This window comes from Myotis myotis, unplaced genomic scaffold (assembly GCF_014108235.1).
Source record: "Myotis myotis isolate mMyoMyo1 unplaced genomic scaffold, mMyoMyo1.p scaffold_m19_p_2, whole genome shotgun sequence".
Lineage (NCBI taxonomy): Eukaryota > Metazoa > Chordata > Mammalia > Chiroptera > Vespertilionidae > Myotis > Myotis myotis.
Window position 1 is genome coordinate 10,308,238 of NW_023416324.1, and position 15,093 is coordinate 10,323,330.

At 59.4% G+C, this 15,093-nt stretch overlaps 1 protein-coding gene across 5 annotated transcripts; it reads left to right on the plus strand.

Annotated features, from left to right (window-relative positions):
• The first annotated feature begins 524 nt into the window (after window positions 1-524).
• On the plus strand, window positions 525-12,065 carry NBL1 (NBL1, DAN family BMP antagonist). 5 transcript variants are annotated; one of them, XM_036350222.1, is made up of 5 exons: window positions 7,749-7,844; window positions 8,083-8,133; window positions 9,070-9,264; window positions 9,362-9,473; window positions 10,577-12,065. In XM_036350222.1, exons 3-5 carry the CDS (start codon window positions 9,095-9,097, stop codon window positions 10,838-10,840), a joined length of 546 nt encoding a protein of 181 aa, XP_036206115.1. In that variant the 5' UTR covers window positions 7,749-7,844; window positions 8,083-8,133; window positions 9,070-9,094; the 3' UTR covers window positions 10,841-12,065. The 5 variants fall into 5 exon arrangements, 4 of the variants coding, with proteins under 4 accessions (XP_036206114.1, XP_036206113.1, XP_036206112.1 ...); XM_036350221.1 differs by lacking the exons at window positions 7,749-7,844; window positions 8,083-8,133 and adding an exon at window positions 833-1,171; XM_036350220.1 differs by lacking the exons at window positions 7,749-7,844; window positions 8,083-8,133 and adding an exon at window positions 1,205-1,486.
• The last annotated feature ends 3,028 nt before the right edge of the window (window positions 12,066-15,093 follow it).

A 15,093-nucleotide genomic window follows, 5' to 3' on the forward strand; every position in this document is an offset into this window, starting at 1 on the left:
AGTGCTAGGAGGCATGGGGAGGGCAGACAGGCTAGAGTACACCTGGGAGTTATCAGCAGGCCACTAGGAGGGGGCGGGGGGCGGGGGGCGGCTCAGCGACCTGCAGACTCCAGGGAGCTTCCAGCCAGGCTGCATGACACTAGGATAGAAAGCAAGTCTCCCGCCCCAGGGTTGTGTCCTGGTGGCTACTTTTTAGGAGCAAAGCTAATCTCTCCCTCCACTGAGCAGACGGAAAGAGAGGGCATGACTGCAGTCCACGCAAGTGCCCAACTGCAGATGGATTAGTTGGATGCCCTCCACCCCAGGTGAGGCTGGACACGGGGCCAGGCCCAGGCTCTACTCTCCCGGGAGCCAGAGAAATGAAATCGACTTCCCGGCGCTCTTTCCTCATAGTCCTTCCTGGGGTTCTCGGACCCTCCGCGGACGCTAAGCCAGGTGCCGAGCTGAGCGGAGGCTGGGCCGAGGCGCGTGACACTAGGGCACGCGGGTGCTAACAGTTCTCCCCGGCCGGTCCCAGGTCCAGGACTGTCAACAGGCTGGCCGCCCGCAGGACTTGGGAGCGAGGACAGTCCCCTGATGTCGGGACTGGTGGACTGGAGCGCCACACCCTCGGAGCAAGACTGTTGTCCCCACATAAAGGAACCCTCCGTGTTTGTCACCCCGAGGCTGATGCCCCCCGCCCCCACACTCTCGGGAAAGTCAGGCGGGGAGACAGCCAAGCGCCGAGAAACCCGGCGGCGGGAGCTCCAGAACGAGCCGGGGCGTGGGGCTCTCCGCCCGGCCCCTGGGGCGCCGGCCAGGGCGGCACCCGCAGCTCCGCCGCGCCATCGCCCCGCACCGAGGGCCGGCCCGAGGCTCCCAGGCGGCGGGGAGAAGGGGCCCGGCCCCCGGAGGGAGCGGCCGAGCGCACCGCCCGCTCTTTTCTTGTTCGCGTCCCTCCCTCCGCTGCCCCCGCCCTCGCTCCCTATTTGGAGCGGAGACACCCCTGACGTCGGAGCCGCTCGCTCGCCGCTCCCCCGCACCGCGCGCCCGCCCGGGGCCGCAGACGGCGCGCCGCGCAGCCCAGCCTCGCCGAGCCTCGCGGGGCCGCCGGGCCTGCCACCCCCGCGGGCCGCATCCAGCTCCGCAGCCCCCGGCCGGCGCGCCGCGCTCCTCGCCGCCGCCGCGCGCGGTAAGTCCCGTCCCGGCCGGCACGCGGGCGCCCGGACGCCGGGGCTGGGGACGTGGGCGCGGCACGGGGTGGCCGGGGGACACCGCTGCGCCCCGAGCCCTTCCCCGGACTCGCCCGGCGTTTCCATTTCTTGGGAGGAGTGTCTACAGCCGGAGAGAACGGGAGGGAGATGCGTGGCGGAGCGAGAGCCCGGCGGGTCCAGGGCGGGTCGGGCCGCGCGGCGGGCGCGGGGCAGCGGACGGAGCTGGGCCGCCGGGCTCCCGCATCCCCCAGGCTGTGCCCGGGCCTCGCCGCGCCGCGAGCCTCTCCGCACCGGTACGATTCTGTCTCCCTTTTGTCTCTGTCTGTCTGCCTCCCTCTCTCTCTCTCCGTCCCTCTCGGTTTCTCCGTGTGGAGTTTCGCTGGGTTTGCGCCTCTGCCTGTATGTTTCTGTGTCTCCGCGTCCCGCCCCGCACGGGGGTCTCTCCGTGTGTCTGCGTGTCTCCCTGGCCCCCCGCCCTCAGACTCAGACAAGCGCCCAGGGTCGGAGCAGTCGCAGTAGTTCCTAGACCCCGTACCAGAAACCAACCCTCCCCCTGCCTCCCGCCTGCCCCTAGGGCCTGGCCGGGGTCACCCCCCTGGAACCGAGTCTGGGGCAGGGGGAGCCAGCCTTTCCGGGGGCTCCGTTTTCGTAAGAGTTCCACCCCCGCGAGGCGGCCTGGACCACAGCGCCCCGCTGCCGGCCACCTGCCCGCCTGCTCCCTGGGCGGGGCGGTTCTGATCTTTTACGAGCAGCCGGACGGGGCAGCTGCCTGCCTGCCTTGGGGCGGCCAGGGGGCTGGCGGGCACCAGGGGAGAAGTGCACATTTCAGGCTTTCTGAGGCCCTCGGCCAGCTGGAGGACACCAGCCTGTAAGTGAGGGACCCCCCACCCCCCCCTCGGAAAACAGAGGTCAGGGCCTGAGGCCAAAGTCCGGGCCCTCAGGAGATGGGGGTGAGGAAGCAATTTGTCAACAGGCCCCTCATCCTTTGTTACTGTCAAACCGCCCGCCTCCCGAAACTTCCCCAGATGCTGGGGCTGCTGGGGTGTGATTTGCCTTTAGTTGGAGACCAAAGAAAAGGTGAAGCTGGAGCATTTGCTCGGACTACCCCCCCCCCCGCCCCCCCCCCACACTTTTGCAAGCTTTCTCCTGGGCCTGTGGGCCCGAGGGGTGGATGGGGGTGTAGGTGCTCTATGTTGGCTACGGAGCTATCCTCATCCTTTTAAAGTGAAACCTCAGACTGAGTTTAGCCCCTTCCCCCAACCCCCAACCCCAAGGGTCGGAGGCTGAGGAGCCGGCGGGGATGCTGGCGAGGTCTGCAGGGGGACTTCTGCTGAGCAGATGTGCAGGCCGGCCCTGCAGCCGCCCATTAGCATAGATTTGTTTTGGAGACAGCTTTGGGTCTTCCGGCTGGAAGGCTGGAGGGTCTTCGGGCAGGAGGGCCCTGGCCTGGGCTGGGGGTTTGTAGCCAGGAAGGTGGAGCTGCCTGGCAGAGACGGGCCAACCTTTGGGGCCTGGGCTGGGCCCTGGGTGTCAGCCCCCTGGACAGTTGGTTCATGCTCTGCCAGCCGCTGACGGAGGAGGAAGGAAGCCACCCTGCGGTGAGACCGGGTGGTGGAATCACAGTGGCTTTAACAATGCTCGGGCCGAGTCCCTGTGAGGGAATCTGCTAAAGTGGACATTCCAGGCTCGCGCTCTCTGTTTTGCAGACGTGAGGCCGAGGGGGGGGGGGGGGGGGAGGGGGGGGCGTGAAACAAGTGGCCTGGCCTGGGACCAATAGATTATCCTGCCTCCAGGCACACAGGGAGCCAGGAGATGAGCTTGGGCCTGACGGTGCCCTGGACCCCAGAGCGGGCCTGGGAAAGCCCGCTGAGCTGACCAGGGCTGGGTCTGGCACTGCCTGGCCCCTCCCAGAGTGACCTTTGCCGTTGCACCCTTCAAGGAAGTCCCTGCACTCAGTCCAAGACCTGCAGTGATGGCCGCGCCCTTGCTGATCCCCGAGCCCAAGGCCACAAATGCCACACCCTCTGCACCCAGCAGCCAGCACAGCCTGGCAGCCAGGCCCAGCCCCGTTTTCTGTTTTCTGCAAGTTGGATTCTAGAGGGGGCTGGTCTCTCCTAGACCCTGTCCCTTCAGTCCGTGGCCCAACCATCAGAGTCTGAGTGGGGTCTTCCTCTGGGCTCCCACCCTGGCAAGCGAGTGTGTGAGGGGGACAGGACTCAGTTTATTAAACCCTTTCCCGGCCATCCCCTCATTTGCTTGAGTTTCCCCTCGAGGCTTCCCCTCATCGCTGTGGCAGGTGCAACCTCGGATTTGTATATTTTCTGCATATTTTCGGGACCACCCAGAACCTGGTGGAGGGAGTGGGGAGGAGAGGGTGAGGGGGGATCCTGTGGGAGGCAGAGGGACGGGCGTGGGCAGAGTTCAGGGAGGATGAGTGGCCCAGGGAGACGCCGAACTGGCACTAACAGTGACATTTTCTGAGGACTGATCCCAGGACAGGGCCCTCCAGAGGTTTCCATGCACAACTGCCCTGTGAGGCGGGTATTATCACTGCCCACCCTGGCAGATGAGGAAGTCGCTGCAGGGAGAGGTTAAAGTTGCTGAGCTAGGATGGAACTCGGGTCTGTCACAGTCCGCCCTGGAGAATGGAGGAGACCCAGACCCTGCTGAGGGCGGGGGCCGGGGTGAGGGGTGGGGGGTAAAGAGGCAGGGAGAGACAGAGGCAGAGACAGAGACAGATAGGCTGGCTTGGGTTAATGGGTACTTTCTATCCAGAAAATCCTGGTGTTCTTGGCCCTAAGTGACCCTGAATATTTAGATTTACCCCAAAGAGGAAATGGGGAGCGATTGTCGATTGTTATACAAATGGACTCTGCTTCACAAAGAGCTTCACAGTGGGTGTCGGGCCCAGGTCTCCCTTGAAATCTGGCCCCTCCTGTGAATTTAAGACTTGATTCCAGGCTCTGGGATCCAGGCCGTGGTGTAGGCCTCAGAATCACGGGGGAGGCCATGCAGATGCCTGGGCCGCGCCCCAGACCTGTGGAGTCAAGAAGTCCAGGCCTGGGAAGTTCTCGGGGAAGAGGCGAGGTTCTGGGCGGTGTGGACACCTAGAGGACCCCACAGTCCTGACCCGAGGCCTGTGCTCTTGCTGACCCCCACCCTCAGCCCTTCCTGCGGGAGCCGTGAAAGCGGGTTTCCTGTTTATCCACTGAGCTCTTCCCGTGTGGGAGGTGTGGTGGCCACTTTCTTGGTCTGTGCCTCAGTTGGCACCGTGCTGGAATGGATCAGCAGTGTGCCCCCGGGGGAACATCCTTCCTGTGCTGTTGGGCGCCTCAGAATGTGTGGAGTGTTTGCCCGAGGCCGAGGGTCTGAAGGGCTTGGATTTGGGAGTGGACAATGAGATGGTAAAGGCCACCCCCTGGGTTTGGGTGCCCTCGCTGAAGCCTCTCCTCAACTCCGAGGGAAGGCAGTACCATACCCGAGGTTCCCAGGAGCAGGGGCCGGCAGAGGCCATGAGCTTGTTGCAGGGGAGTCAGGTGTGGGGTGTGAACCCTGTTTGAAGGGGCCCCCAAGATTCCCGCCCAGGCAGCGGCCAAACACCAGAGTGGGAGACGCAGGCTGACCAGGGATGAGAGACACAGCGGCTGGGCCAGGGGAGGGCAGGGAGCCCCAGGCCTCAGGCCCACTCCAGACTATTCCCCAGATTCCCAGCCGGCTTCTCCGTTTCCTGCTTCCTCTTCCGTGACCCTTTGCGTGTGCAAAGGTGGCTGGTGGTTCCCCTGCTGCTGTCAGGTTCAACCTCAGTTCTATGTACCACCTGCGGGTTCTAACTGTGGACTGATACATGAATTTATGTAAAAGCACCTAGAACAGTGCCAGTCAATACAGTTAGCCGTGTGGGCTGACGATAATCCCCTCCCCTGGCCTTTGCTCAGGCAGGGCCCTCAGCCAGGAGCTCCCTTCCTGTCCTCACCATTGATAACTAATTGTGATTCTGTATTAAATCCAGAATTAAGAATCTCTACTCCTGCCCTGGCCAGGGTTGCTAAGTGGTTAGAGCATCCGCCTGCTCACTGACGGGTTTGATTCCGGTCAAGGGCAAGTACCTGGGTTTTGAGTTTGATCCTCCTCTCCCCACCTCATCAGTTGATGTGTGTCTTTTTTTTTTTTAATTCTTTATTGTTGAAAGCATTACATTATGTTTTCTTTTCCCCCCATTGACCTCCCCCCGACTCCCATCCCCCAGTACATCCCCTACCCCCCCAGTCGATGTGTGTCTTGATGTCGCGCTCACATCACATCAATGTTTCTCTCTCTCTCTCTCCCCCTCCCTCCCTCTACTCTCTCTGAAAAAGCAATGGAAAAAATATCCTCAGGTGAGGATTAACAAAGTAAATGAAAAATAATCTCTACTTCCTGCCCCCACAGCCCTCTCTGACTGCCCCTACTTTAGACAACTTCCTCTTAACCCACTCCCCGCCCCTCCCTCTCTGGGCTTCGAGCTCCTGAGTGGGCCCAGGGTCTGGGACCCAGCTCCCCTGCCATACCCCCGCCTCCTAGAAGTTGCTCAGTAAATGAGTGTGGACTGCAGGGAACTCCATGGCTCAGGGGAAGGGCATTGTTTGGCCTGACTTGCTGGGAGGCCTGGGGACCAGTGGGGCTCCCCTTCCCGCCTGGTATTCTGAGGGCCCCTTGACTTCCTGTGTGACCTTCAGGTTGGGGAGGAAAGTCTATATAAAAAAAAGTAGTTGAGTTGCTGCTTGAAAAAAGCATAAACCAACAAAAAATTAAACCTGCCAGCAAAGAGCCCACCCCAGTCAGTGTGAAGGGGGGGCAGTGGGAGTTCTTGGTGGTGGGTGTGAGGGCAGGAGGAGGGTGGGGGTGTCCTGATGACCAACCTGTCTGGGAGTGAGTGGCCTGGCGCCCGCCCCGCCTCCTATTCCAGCGCTGAGCTTTGGCTCTGATGCCCGCCCAGCCTTTCCCATGATCCCCCAGGGGAAGAGGACTGGGTGCCTGCTGGGTACTGGGTGCTTTCCCTGCATCGTCCCAGTTCTCCAAGGAAAGTGCTCTGCTTCCCGTTCTAGGGTTGAGGTTGGTGGGTGCAGAGAGGTGAGCTTTGGCAGCTCCTAGGCCAGAGGGGAGGGTGGGGAGGGCTGGGACTCACAGAGCTCAGGGCGGGGAGAGGGTGGGTGACTGGGCCCTTCTGTGGACACAGCTGACCCCTAGGATTAACTCTCAGCTGTGTACTAGGAACGGAGGAAGGTCAGGGAGGTGGCCTTCCCCTCCGTTTATCTCATTTCTCTTCAGCTTCTGCCATTGTGTGACCCTAATAACCAGTCCCCAACCTCTGGGCCAGCGACTTCCCTAAAAGACTCACTGTTATCGCCTAGTAAACCTTGTTATTTCGCCTCAGCCCTGATCTCTACTCACCTTGAGCCTGATCCTGGTCCATAACCTCTCCTCATTCCAACTCCTACTCAGACCTGAGAGCTCATCTCCAGGATTTCATTAAAATCCCAACCTCCATTCCAGATCCTAAGGAAACGGAAATCACTCCCTGTCCCTGTTGCTTGTTCCCTGGCCACACCTGCCCTGACCTTCCTGAGGAATCATGATGGGGTCAGGTACAGGACAGAAGTCCCTGGATTTCTCCGAGGTCTCTAGGGGCCGGTCCAGCCTGGGGAAATACATAAAGGACAAACCAACAAAAAATTAAACTTGCTAAACATTAAACCTCTTCTGGTTGGCCATGGCCAGACCCTGACTCCAGCGAATTCCCTGGGGGCGGACAAGCACCATTAGGAGTGAGGACGCCTCCTGGATGCCAAGCCTGTGGAAAAATTAGCGAGGCTGCCAGTGAGGAAGAAGTCCATCCTATTTTGTTAGGATGTGGTTATACTAAAAACAGGGACTTTGCTGTCGATCTTGTGAGCGAGACCGGAAGTGTGTGGGTGAGAGCCTGGGCTCTCAGACTCCTCTGGGATGGGGGCAGGCTGTCAGGGCTCACCTCCTCCTGCTCTCCCCACGTCACCCCCTGGAGCTGAGAGGACTTGCTGGATGGAGGAGGTCGCAGCCCTGCAGGCTGGCCGGGCCCTGTCTGTAAGCCCAGCTCAGCCAGTCCACTTAGGCTTTCACTGCAGGAGCAGGCAAGACCTTCCCCCAGCATGACACCCCTCCCCCCGCCTTCCCAGACTCTGTATAAAATACCTGCCACTTAATTCAGAAAGTGGGCTGACGGTTGTTCTGCATGGGATGTCCAGCTCCGAGCCAGCCCGACTTTAGTGCTGGGCGTCTGTGGGACCGGTGGATGGTACCTGACCCCTGCTCCTGTTTCAGCCCCACCCAGGCCCCGCTGGGGACTGTCCCTGGCGGAAGCACCCTGACTGACTGAGCTGGCCTGGTTCCCACCCTGGCTGCATGGCAGAACCAACCTGGAGCTTGTTAGATTGCAGACCCCCACCCGCCCTAGAACTTACACTCCACGATCCCCGGGGAATTCTGAGTGTCTACCAGGTTTGGGAACCGGTGGTCTAGGGCACCTCACTCATCTTTCAGGTGGGGACGCTGCCGCCTGAGTGTCCGGGGTCACACCCCATGTGTGGACTCCTGACTGTCCAGCGTCCTTTCCCCAGTGGACCTCCTTGCGGGCATTGCCTTCCTTTCTTTTTTTTTTTTTTTAATATATTTTATTGATTGTTTACAGAGAGGAAGGGAGAGAGATAGAGAGTTAGAAACATCGATGAGAGAGAAACATCGATCAGCTGCCTCCTGCACATCTCCTACTGGGGATGTGCCCGCAACCCAGGTACATGCCCTTGACCGGAATCGAACCTGGGACCTTTCAGTCCGCAGGCCGACGCTCTATCCACTGAGCCAAACCGGTTCCGGCTGCCCTCCTTTCTGAATCGCCACCAAGCCTTCCTCCTCCTCGTTTTTTGAGGTGTGTGTGGGGGAACCTACAGAAGATGAACTTGGGAACGTTGGGAGAATCCCCTCTGGCCGGATCCTTGGGACAAACACTGCCCTGCAGCGCCATCTGCTGGCAAGTTCTCGTATTGTCCTGGTGTCTTGCTCCATTCAATTGACAGAGAGGGTCAAGTGCTTGGCTTGGATTGCCTCCTGCTTGTCCCAGGTTTGGGTGGAGCTGGGGATAATGATGTATGTGTGTGTAGACTCAGAGCTCAAGGCTTTGGGGGGGTTATCCAAAAAAGAAATACAGTCTAGTCCGGGGTTAATTTTTTTTACGTGGGGTTCAGTCAGCAAAGTGGCCTGAGAGTTCATGTGACATGAAGATGGAGGTTAGCTTTCTGGACATCAGAATACTGACAGCTATGGCAGCATGTCCAGGAGACACGCTGGGTGGCCAGCCCTCGAGGGCATGCACTGTGTGGGCAGTTTTTTGTGTTTTCCCAGAGGACCCCCAACATCAGGGAGGAGGGAGCTAATGATGGCTCCACACTCAACACGTGCTTGAAACTGAGTGCCCCACCGAGTCCCAGCAGCAATCCTTCGCCATGCACAGCATCGCCAGCCCTTTTTAGACGAAGACGCTGGGGCACAGAGGGAAAAGTACTTTGTTCAAAGCTACCTAGGAAGTTATAGAAATAACTGACATGGAGTGTGTGTGATCTGCTGAGGGCTTTTCGTGTCATGCCTCATTTCATCTTCACGACACCCGTTGGTGTACATACTCTGACCAGCCCCAGTTTGGAGGTTCAGAAGGGATACCTTGCCCAAGGTGTGGTTGGTTAGTAAGTGGGAGAGTTAGGATTTGAACCCAGGCAGTCAGATGTCAGAACTCATGCTTACAACACCACTGCCCCCCCCACTTGCCAGCGTCCTCCGCCTGGCCGGCCTCACCGCAGTTTGTGCTCAGTTCTAGGGCTCTGAAGGCCACAGGCATGATGCTCCGGGTTCTGGTGGGGGCCGTCCTCCCCGCCATGCTGCTGGCCGCCCCTCCGCCCATCAACAAGCTGGCACTGTTTCCGGACAAGAGTGCCTGGTGCGAGGCCAAGAACATCACCCAGATCGTGGGCCACAGCGGCTGTGAGGCCAAGTCCATCCAGAACAGGTGGGGTCCGGGGGCCTGGGCGGAGGGGAGGAGGACAGGGCTGCCCGTCCCTGCCTCTGCCACAGTGGCCAGGGCACGGTGACCTCTCCTCCCACAGAGCGTGCCTGGGACAGTGCTTCAGCTACAGTGTTCCCAACACCTTCCCGCAGTCTACGGAGTCCCTGGTGCACTGCGACTCCTGCATGCCAGCCCAGTCCATGTGGGAGATTGTGAGTACCGCTGCCCGCCCCTGCCCAGCCTGCCATGCCCCACCAAGCCCGGCGTGGTCTGGCTCGCCTGTCTTTCTAGCTTCACCTTCTCTCACCTTCTTCACTGGCTTGACACGTGACACCAGCTCACCTCCTTTCAGCCTCCAACACCTGCTTGGGTGGTCGCCATCACAGGGCCTTTTGCACATGCTCTTTGTGGGAACACCTTTCTCCTCCTGGCCTAGTTAACGTCTGTTCATCCTTCCGCTCTTAGCTCGAGCATCGTTTTCCCAGGGCCCCTGTCCTGAGCCCCTCGAGCTCTGTGTGTCTCTGCTTTGAGCATCCGTCACACCCTCCGTTTTTCATCTGCATTTGGGTGATGCTGACGAGTCTGTTTCCCACACTGGACTCTGAGTTCCTCGAGGGACTAGCCTTGAGTCCCCAGAACTGGCATGGAGTTGAAGGAGGGAGGGAAAGAAAAGGAAGGAAGGAACTAGGGGGAACAAGATGCTAAAAGGGTTCCTACAGGGCAGACCTCAGCTAGGCTGGTGGTTCCGGGGTGAGGGAGCTCTTGGAGGAAGGGAGGTCTGAGCTCAGACCCAGAGGTTGAGTAGAAGGTACCTGGGCAATGTTTGGGGCAGGTGGTGGGGATGGGCTGGATGAGGACCTCCCAGGCAGAGGGAACAGCATGTGCAAAGTCTCATGCAGATCAGTCAGCACAGTTGGTGGGAGTGGCGCAAAGTCAGGGGTGGAGAGTTCGCCAGGGTCAGCCTGAAGGGCCGGGGTGGCCTTAGTGAGAAGCCAGGATTTTCCTCCAAGTGCCGGGGGGAGCACTGAGGGGAATTGAGTCAGGGCAGGCCACATTGGATTTTGTCCCCCAGGGGGGCCCTCTAGCTGATGGGAGGGGATGGAGAGGAAGGCGGTAGGGCTGGGTGTGGGGAGACCAGTCAGGTGGCATCTGCAGGCTCTCCCCGTCCCTCCGGGATGGGCCCGCAGAGCTAACTGGGGTCTCAGTTGGCTCAGATTCCAAGTCTCTAGGATTCCTGAGCCCACGAGGATGTGTGACCCCTGAGGCCGCCCTGCCCGCCTCGGGCCCTTGGAAACCGCTCTGCTGCCCTCCCCAGGTGACGCTGGAATGCCCCGGCCACGAGGAGGTGCCCAGGGTGGACAAGCTGGTGGAGAAGATCCTGCACTGCAGCTGCCAGGCGTGTGGCAAGGAGCCGAGTCACGAGGGGCTGAGTGTCTACGTGCAGGGCGAGGACGGCCCGGGCTCCCCGTCTGGCACCCACCCCCACCCCCATCCTCACCTCCACCCCGGTGGGCAGACCCCTGAGCCCGAGGAACCCCCTGGGGCCCCCCACACCGAGGAGGAGGGGGCTGAGGACTGAGGCCCTCGACTCTTCCTCCCCGCTCGTCCCCCGTGGAATGCTGGGAGAAGTGTGTGGGGAGAGGCTGAAGCCCCTCTTTGGCACTGGATGGACTTGGATTCAGACTTGGACTTGGAATGCTTCCCGGTTGCCATGGAGATCTGAAGGGAGGGGCTGGAGCCAAGCTGCACAATTTAATATATTCAAGAGTGGGGGGAGGACTGTTCTTCGGAGGGGGGTTCTCTTCCTTTCTGCCTCCTGGAGATGTGCCCCTGGGAGGGGGAGAGAGTTGGCTAAGCTGCTGAGGTGGGGGTGAGGCCTTGCAGATGGCGGGAGCCAGGCTAAGGCCCATGTAGCCTGTGGCGGGGCAGGGCCCCTGGGGACAAGGGTGGAGCTGGGCCCTGAGCTGAGGGTGGGTCTCTTGCCGCAGTGGCCCTGAAGGAGGGGCTGGGTCTGGGCTGGAAGGCCACTGGCAGAAGCAGGGAGCTCCAGCCCCACAGGCTTCCCCAGGGCCTCCCTCTCACTCCCGTGCCCAGGGCAGCTTCTCCCCGTGCACTGAAGTGGCTCTCCCCCCACGGCTGGGAGTCAGGCCTGGGCAGGACCCTGCTGACTCATGGCCCTGGAGCCGGGGCCAGGCTCTTTGGGCCTCTGGCTTTCTTGGCTTTCCAGGGGTCGGAGGGAGGCAGGGAGGCAGGCCAGGGGGTGGGAGTGACCCCCAGCCCGTCAGCAGAAGAGCATCCCTCCCTCCTTTTCTCTGAGATCTTTGTGCCTCCCACTGCCCCTAAGTTCTAGGGCCCTCAGAAAGCTGATGAGACAGCCTCACCCTGTTGGGGGAACTCTTTCTAAAGCCCTGGTGGTGGGGAGGGGTCTCCCTTACTCAGATTCCAAGGAGGGACCTGGGTGGGATGGACTCTGGCTGGGCCTCAGGGGCGAGGGTTCTTGTGCGCAGTGTTCACTGTGGCTCAGCTGCCTGATCCCAGCGGCCTCCCCCTCCCACTGCACTTTAACCCTTGAGGAGGTGCGGGATCCGACGGGGCGGGGCAGGCGGGCAGGGAAGAACTGCCTGTGTCCGCCGCTCTTCTGTCCCCAGCTCTCCTGTCCCCAGCAGCTTCCAGCCCCTCCGGCCCCCTGTCTGAGGGCGCCCTGCTCCTCATGGCTGTTCTGACAAGAGCTTCTGGAGCTTGTAACCAGTAGAGTGTCCCCTGACGGACCCTGAGTGTTCTCACGAATAAATTCGTTCAACGCCCGTGTTCTCTCCCTCACTGGCTGGCTCCGCTGACCCAAGGTTCCTGAGGGGCCCAGCGGTGGGGCCTGGGGAAGGGTCAGGCTGCACGGTGCGCCCTGAGTAGGCCCTCCTGCATCTTGGTGGCCCTCTCACTTTTCTGCCAGGTGCACTGGCCCCTGGGCCCTGTCACCCCAGCTCCTGTCTCCTTGGGTGCCCGGTTCTGGCCTTGCCTCTGTCCTTGGTGGGCTTCCCAACTGCTTCTTTGGTTTGACCCTGGGTCCCTTGGGCTTGCCTCATGCCATCCCTTTTCACCCTCACAGTGACCCAGCATCACCCCCTGGACCCTGGCCTGGCCTGGCCCAGGAGAAGGGGAGACAGACAGAACCGGTGCTGTGCTACACACACACACACACACACACACACACACATACACACACTGGTGCTGTGCTACACACACACACACACACATTGGTGCTGTGCTTCACACACACACACACACACACACTGGTGCTGTGCTACACACACACACACACACACTGGTGCTGTGCTACACACACACACACACACACACTGGTGCTGTGCTACACACACACACACATGCAAACTGGTGCTGTGCTACACACACACACACACTGGTGCTGTGCTACACACACTGGTGCTGTGCTACACACACACACACACACACACATGCAAACTGGTGCTGTGCTACACACACACACACTGGTGCTGTGCTACACACACACACACACACACTGGTGCTGTGCTAAACACACACACACACATACACTGGTGCTGTGCCACACACACACACACACTGGTGCTGTGCCACACACACACACACACACACACAAACTTGTGCTGTGCTAAACACACACACACACACATGCAAACTGGTGCCATGCTAAATAATTGACATAAATAACTCAGCTCTCCTCACCACCGCTCTGTGATACAGGTATTGCCCTCATTTGCAGACGAGGCATGGGAAGTGCAGAGGGGTTAAGTAATGTTCCAGGGTCATGCAGTTAAGAAATGTCACCAATGGGACAGAGATCCAGGCGGTCTGGGCTAATAGCTCAGCTCCGTAGGTGCCGGTTCTTAATGACCTGCTGTGGGATGGTCCTGGCACCTCACAATGACCCTGTACGTTGGTAACATTAGCCCCATGCAATTTTGCGTGGGCTCCTCCCCGCCCCCCTTCCAGTTCTCCATTGGAAGGGACAGCGTGAGGGCTATGATCTCCTTTCTTCCTCGCACACATTGCTGTAACCACTGCATACCAGGCAATTTACATATATTATTTCTAATTCTTGTTAAATGCTCATCTTGCTAATGAGAAAAATGAGGGTCTTAAAGCCCTGGGATTCCAATCTGGCGCCCTCTAGTGACGACCGTTGTCTACTGCACAGGATTTCCTTGGTGTCCCAAGCCCTTCTTTCATGGCTGCTCCCCGCCCTGTAGTGCATGTCATGGATGTCCCAATGCGAGAATGGCACCCCTTGCAGTTGAGCAGGACACAACTTGCATGATCACCCACAGTGGCCCTGCATCCCTTTGACGTGGAATTGGGTAGGAGAGAAGAATACCTCCTGCATGCAGACTTCAGTGACCCCTCAGACTTGGAGGGACAAGTCCTGGCTATATCGATAGTCTTTCTATGTGGCTGGAGGTGAGAACTCACTCGCGGGTGCAGAGAAAGTCCCGCGGGGCTTCCGAGGACTCAGAGACCAGGTCCAAATGAAAGACCTACTGGGGCTTCGTTTTGGTGCCGGGCCTGAGGCCTGAGCACCAGGCTGTGTCTTGCTCAGGAGCTGCCTGCCTCCATCCTGTGTATGGAACAAGGCAGAGAATAAATTCATTCATAAACATAAATTAAGCGGCTGCTTGGAAAGAAAGCAGGAAGGTGGGTTGGCGAGGCTGGTGGCAGGCCTGGAAGGCTAGTCAGAGTTCAGACTTCATGCGCTTTGCGGAGAGAGCCCTGGAAGTGTCTGCGCGGAGCTGAGTTTCAGCAAGAATAAAAGAAGGCTCGTGGGAGGAGGAGGGGGAGGCTGGAGAGCGGCTGGGAACTGCAATAGCTCAGGCCGGAGATGATGGAGGCCAGAGTTAGGCAGGAGCAAAGTCTGGAAAGGCGGGGTCATACGGCGGAGGCGGGGCCACACGGCTCAGACGCAGCTGATTGGATTTGGGAGCCGCAAGTGGGAGGGGCCAGATTTGAGGGACCAGAGGCGCGGGGCTAGCTGTGTTCGCCAATCCGAGTGAGATGTCAAGTAGTGGCTGCCAGTTTTCTCTTCGCCAACTTCAAACTGAACCACAACAGCCTAGGAAAAAAAAAAAAAAATCTCAGCTCCCCCACCGCCCCCTCACCGCAGGGGATTAAAATCTTTACAGGGGATTAGCACCGGCACACAGCCCTGTCGGCGCAGGCCCGGCTCCGGGTGGGCCGGTAATTGGCCCCAGCTTCCCCGCCTTGTTAGCCTTTCATGCAGCCAACAAGCCCCGCCTTTTTTTTTGTTTGTTTGTTTCCCCCTCTAGCTCCAAGCCTCAGGGAAAATCCAGTCTGCCTGGGTTCAAATCCTGGCAGGGCCACTTTTTCGCTGTGTAATCCTGAGCAAGTCACTCAGCATCTCGGAGGCTCAGTTAAAACGGGGAATAATGATCACATCTTCTTCACTCTCAGGGCCATGGCGCGCTTTCCATCAATCAAGGTACATATACAGCTTGAAACAGTGTCTGGAGTATAGTAAGGCCTCGGAAAATGCCAGCCACTATTAAAATATCGAGCATGAATGATGGGCCCATAACGGCTTGTGGTTGAGCTGACAGTTTTGTTCATTCACTCATTGAACGTATATTTGCTGACAGCCTAACAAGTGCTGAGGATACAGCAGGGAGCAAAACCAACAAACCCCTCATGACGTTTACCCAGTTGGTCAACGTGTTCCGTGAGGGCAGCTTTGTGCAGGCCTCACATCCCCCTGGACTGCGGCTTCTCCATCTCTGTAATGAGGAGCTCTTGTTGGTTCTCCATGTGCTGACAAAAGCAGGGGCC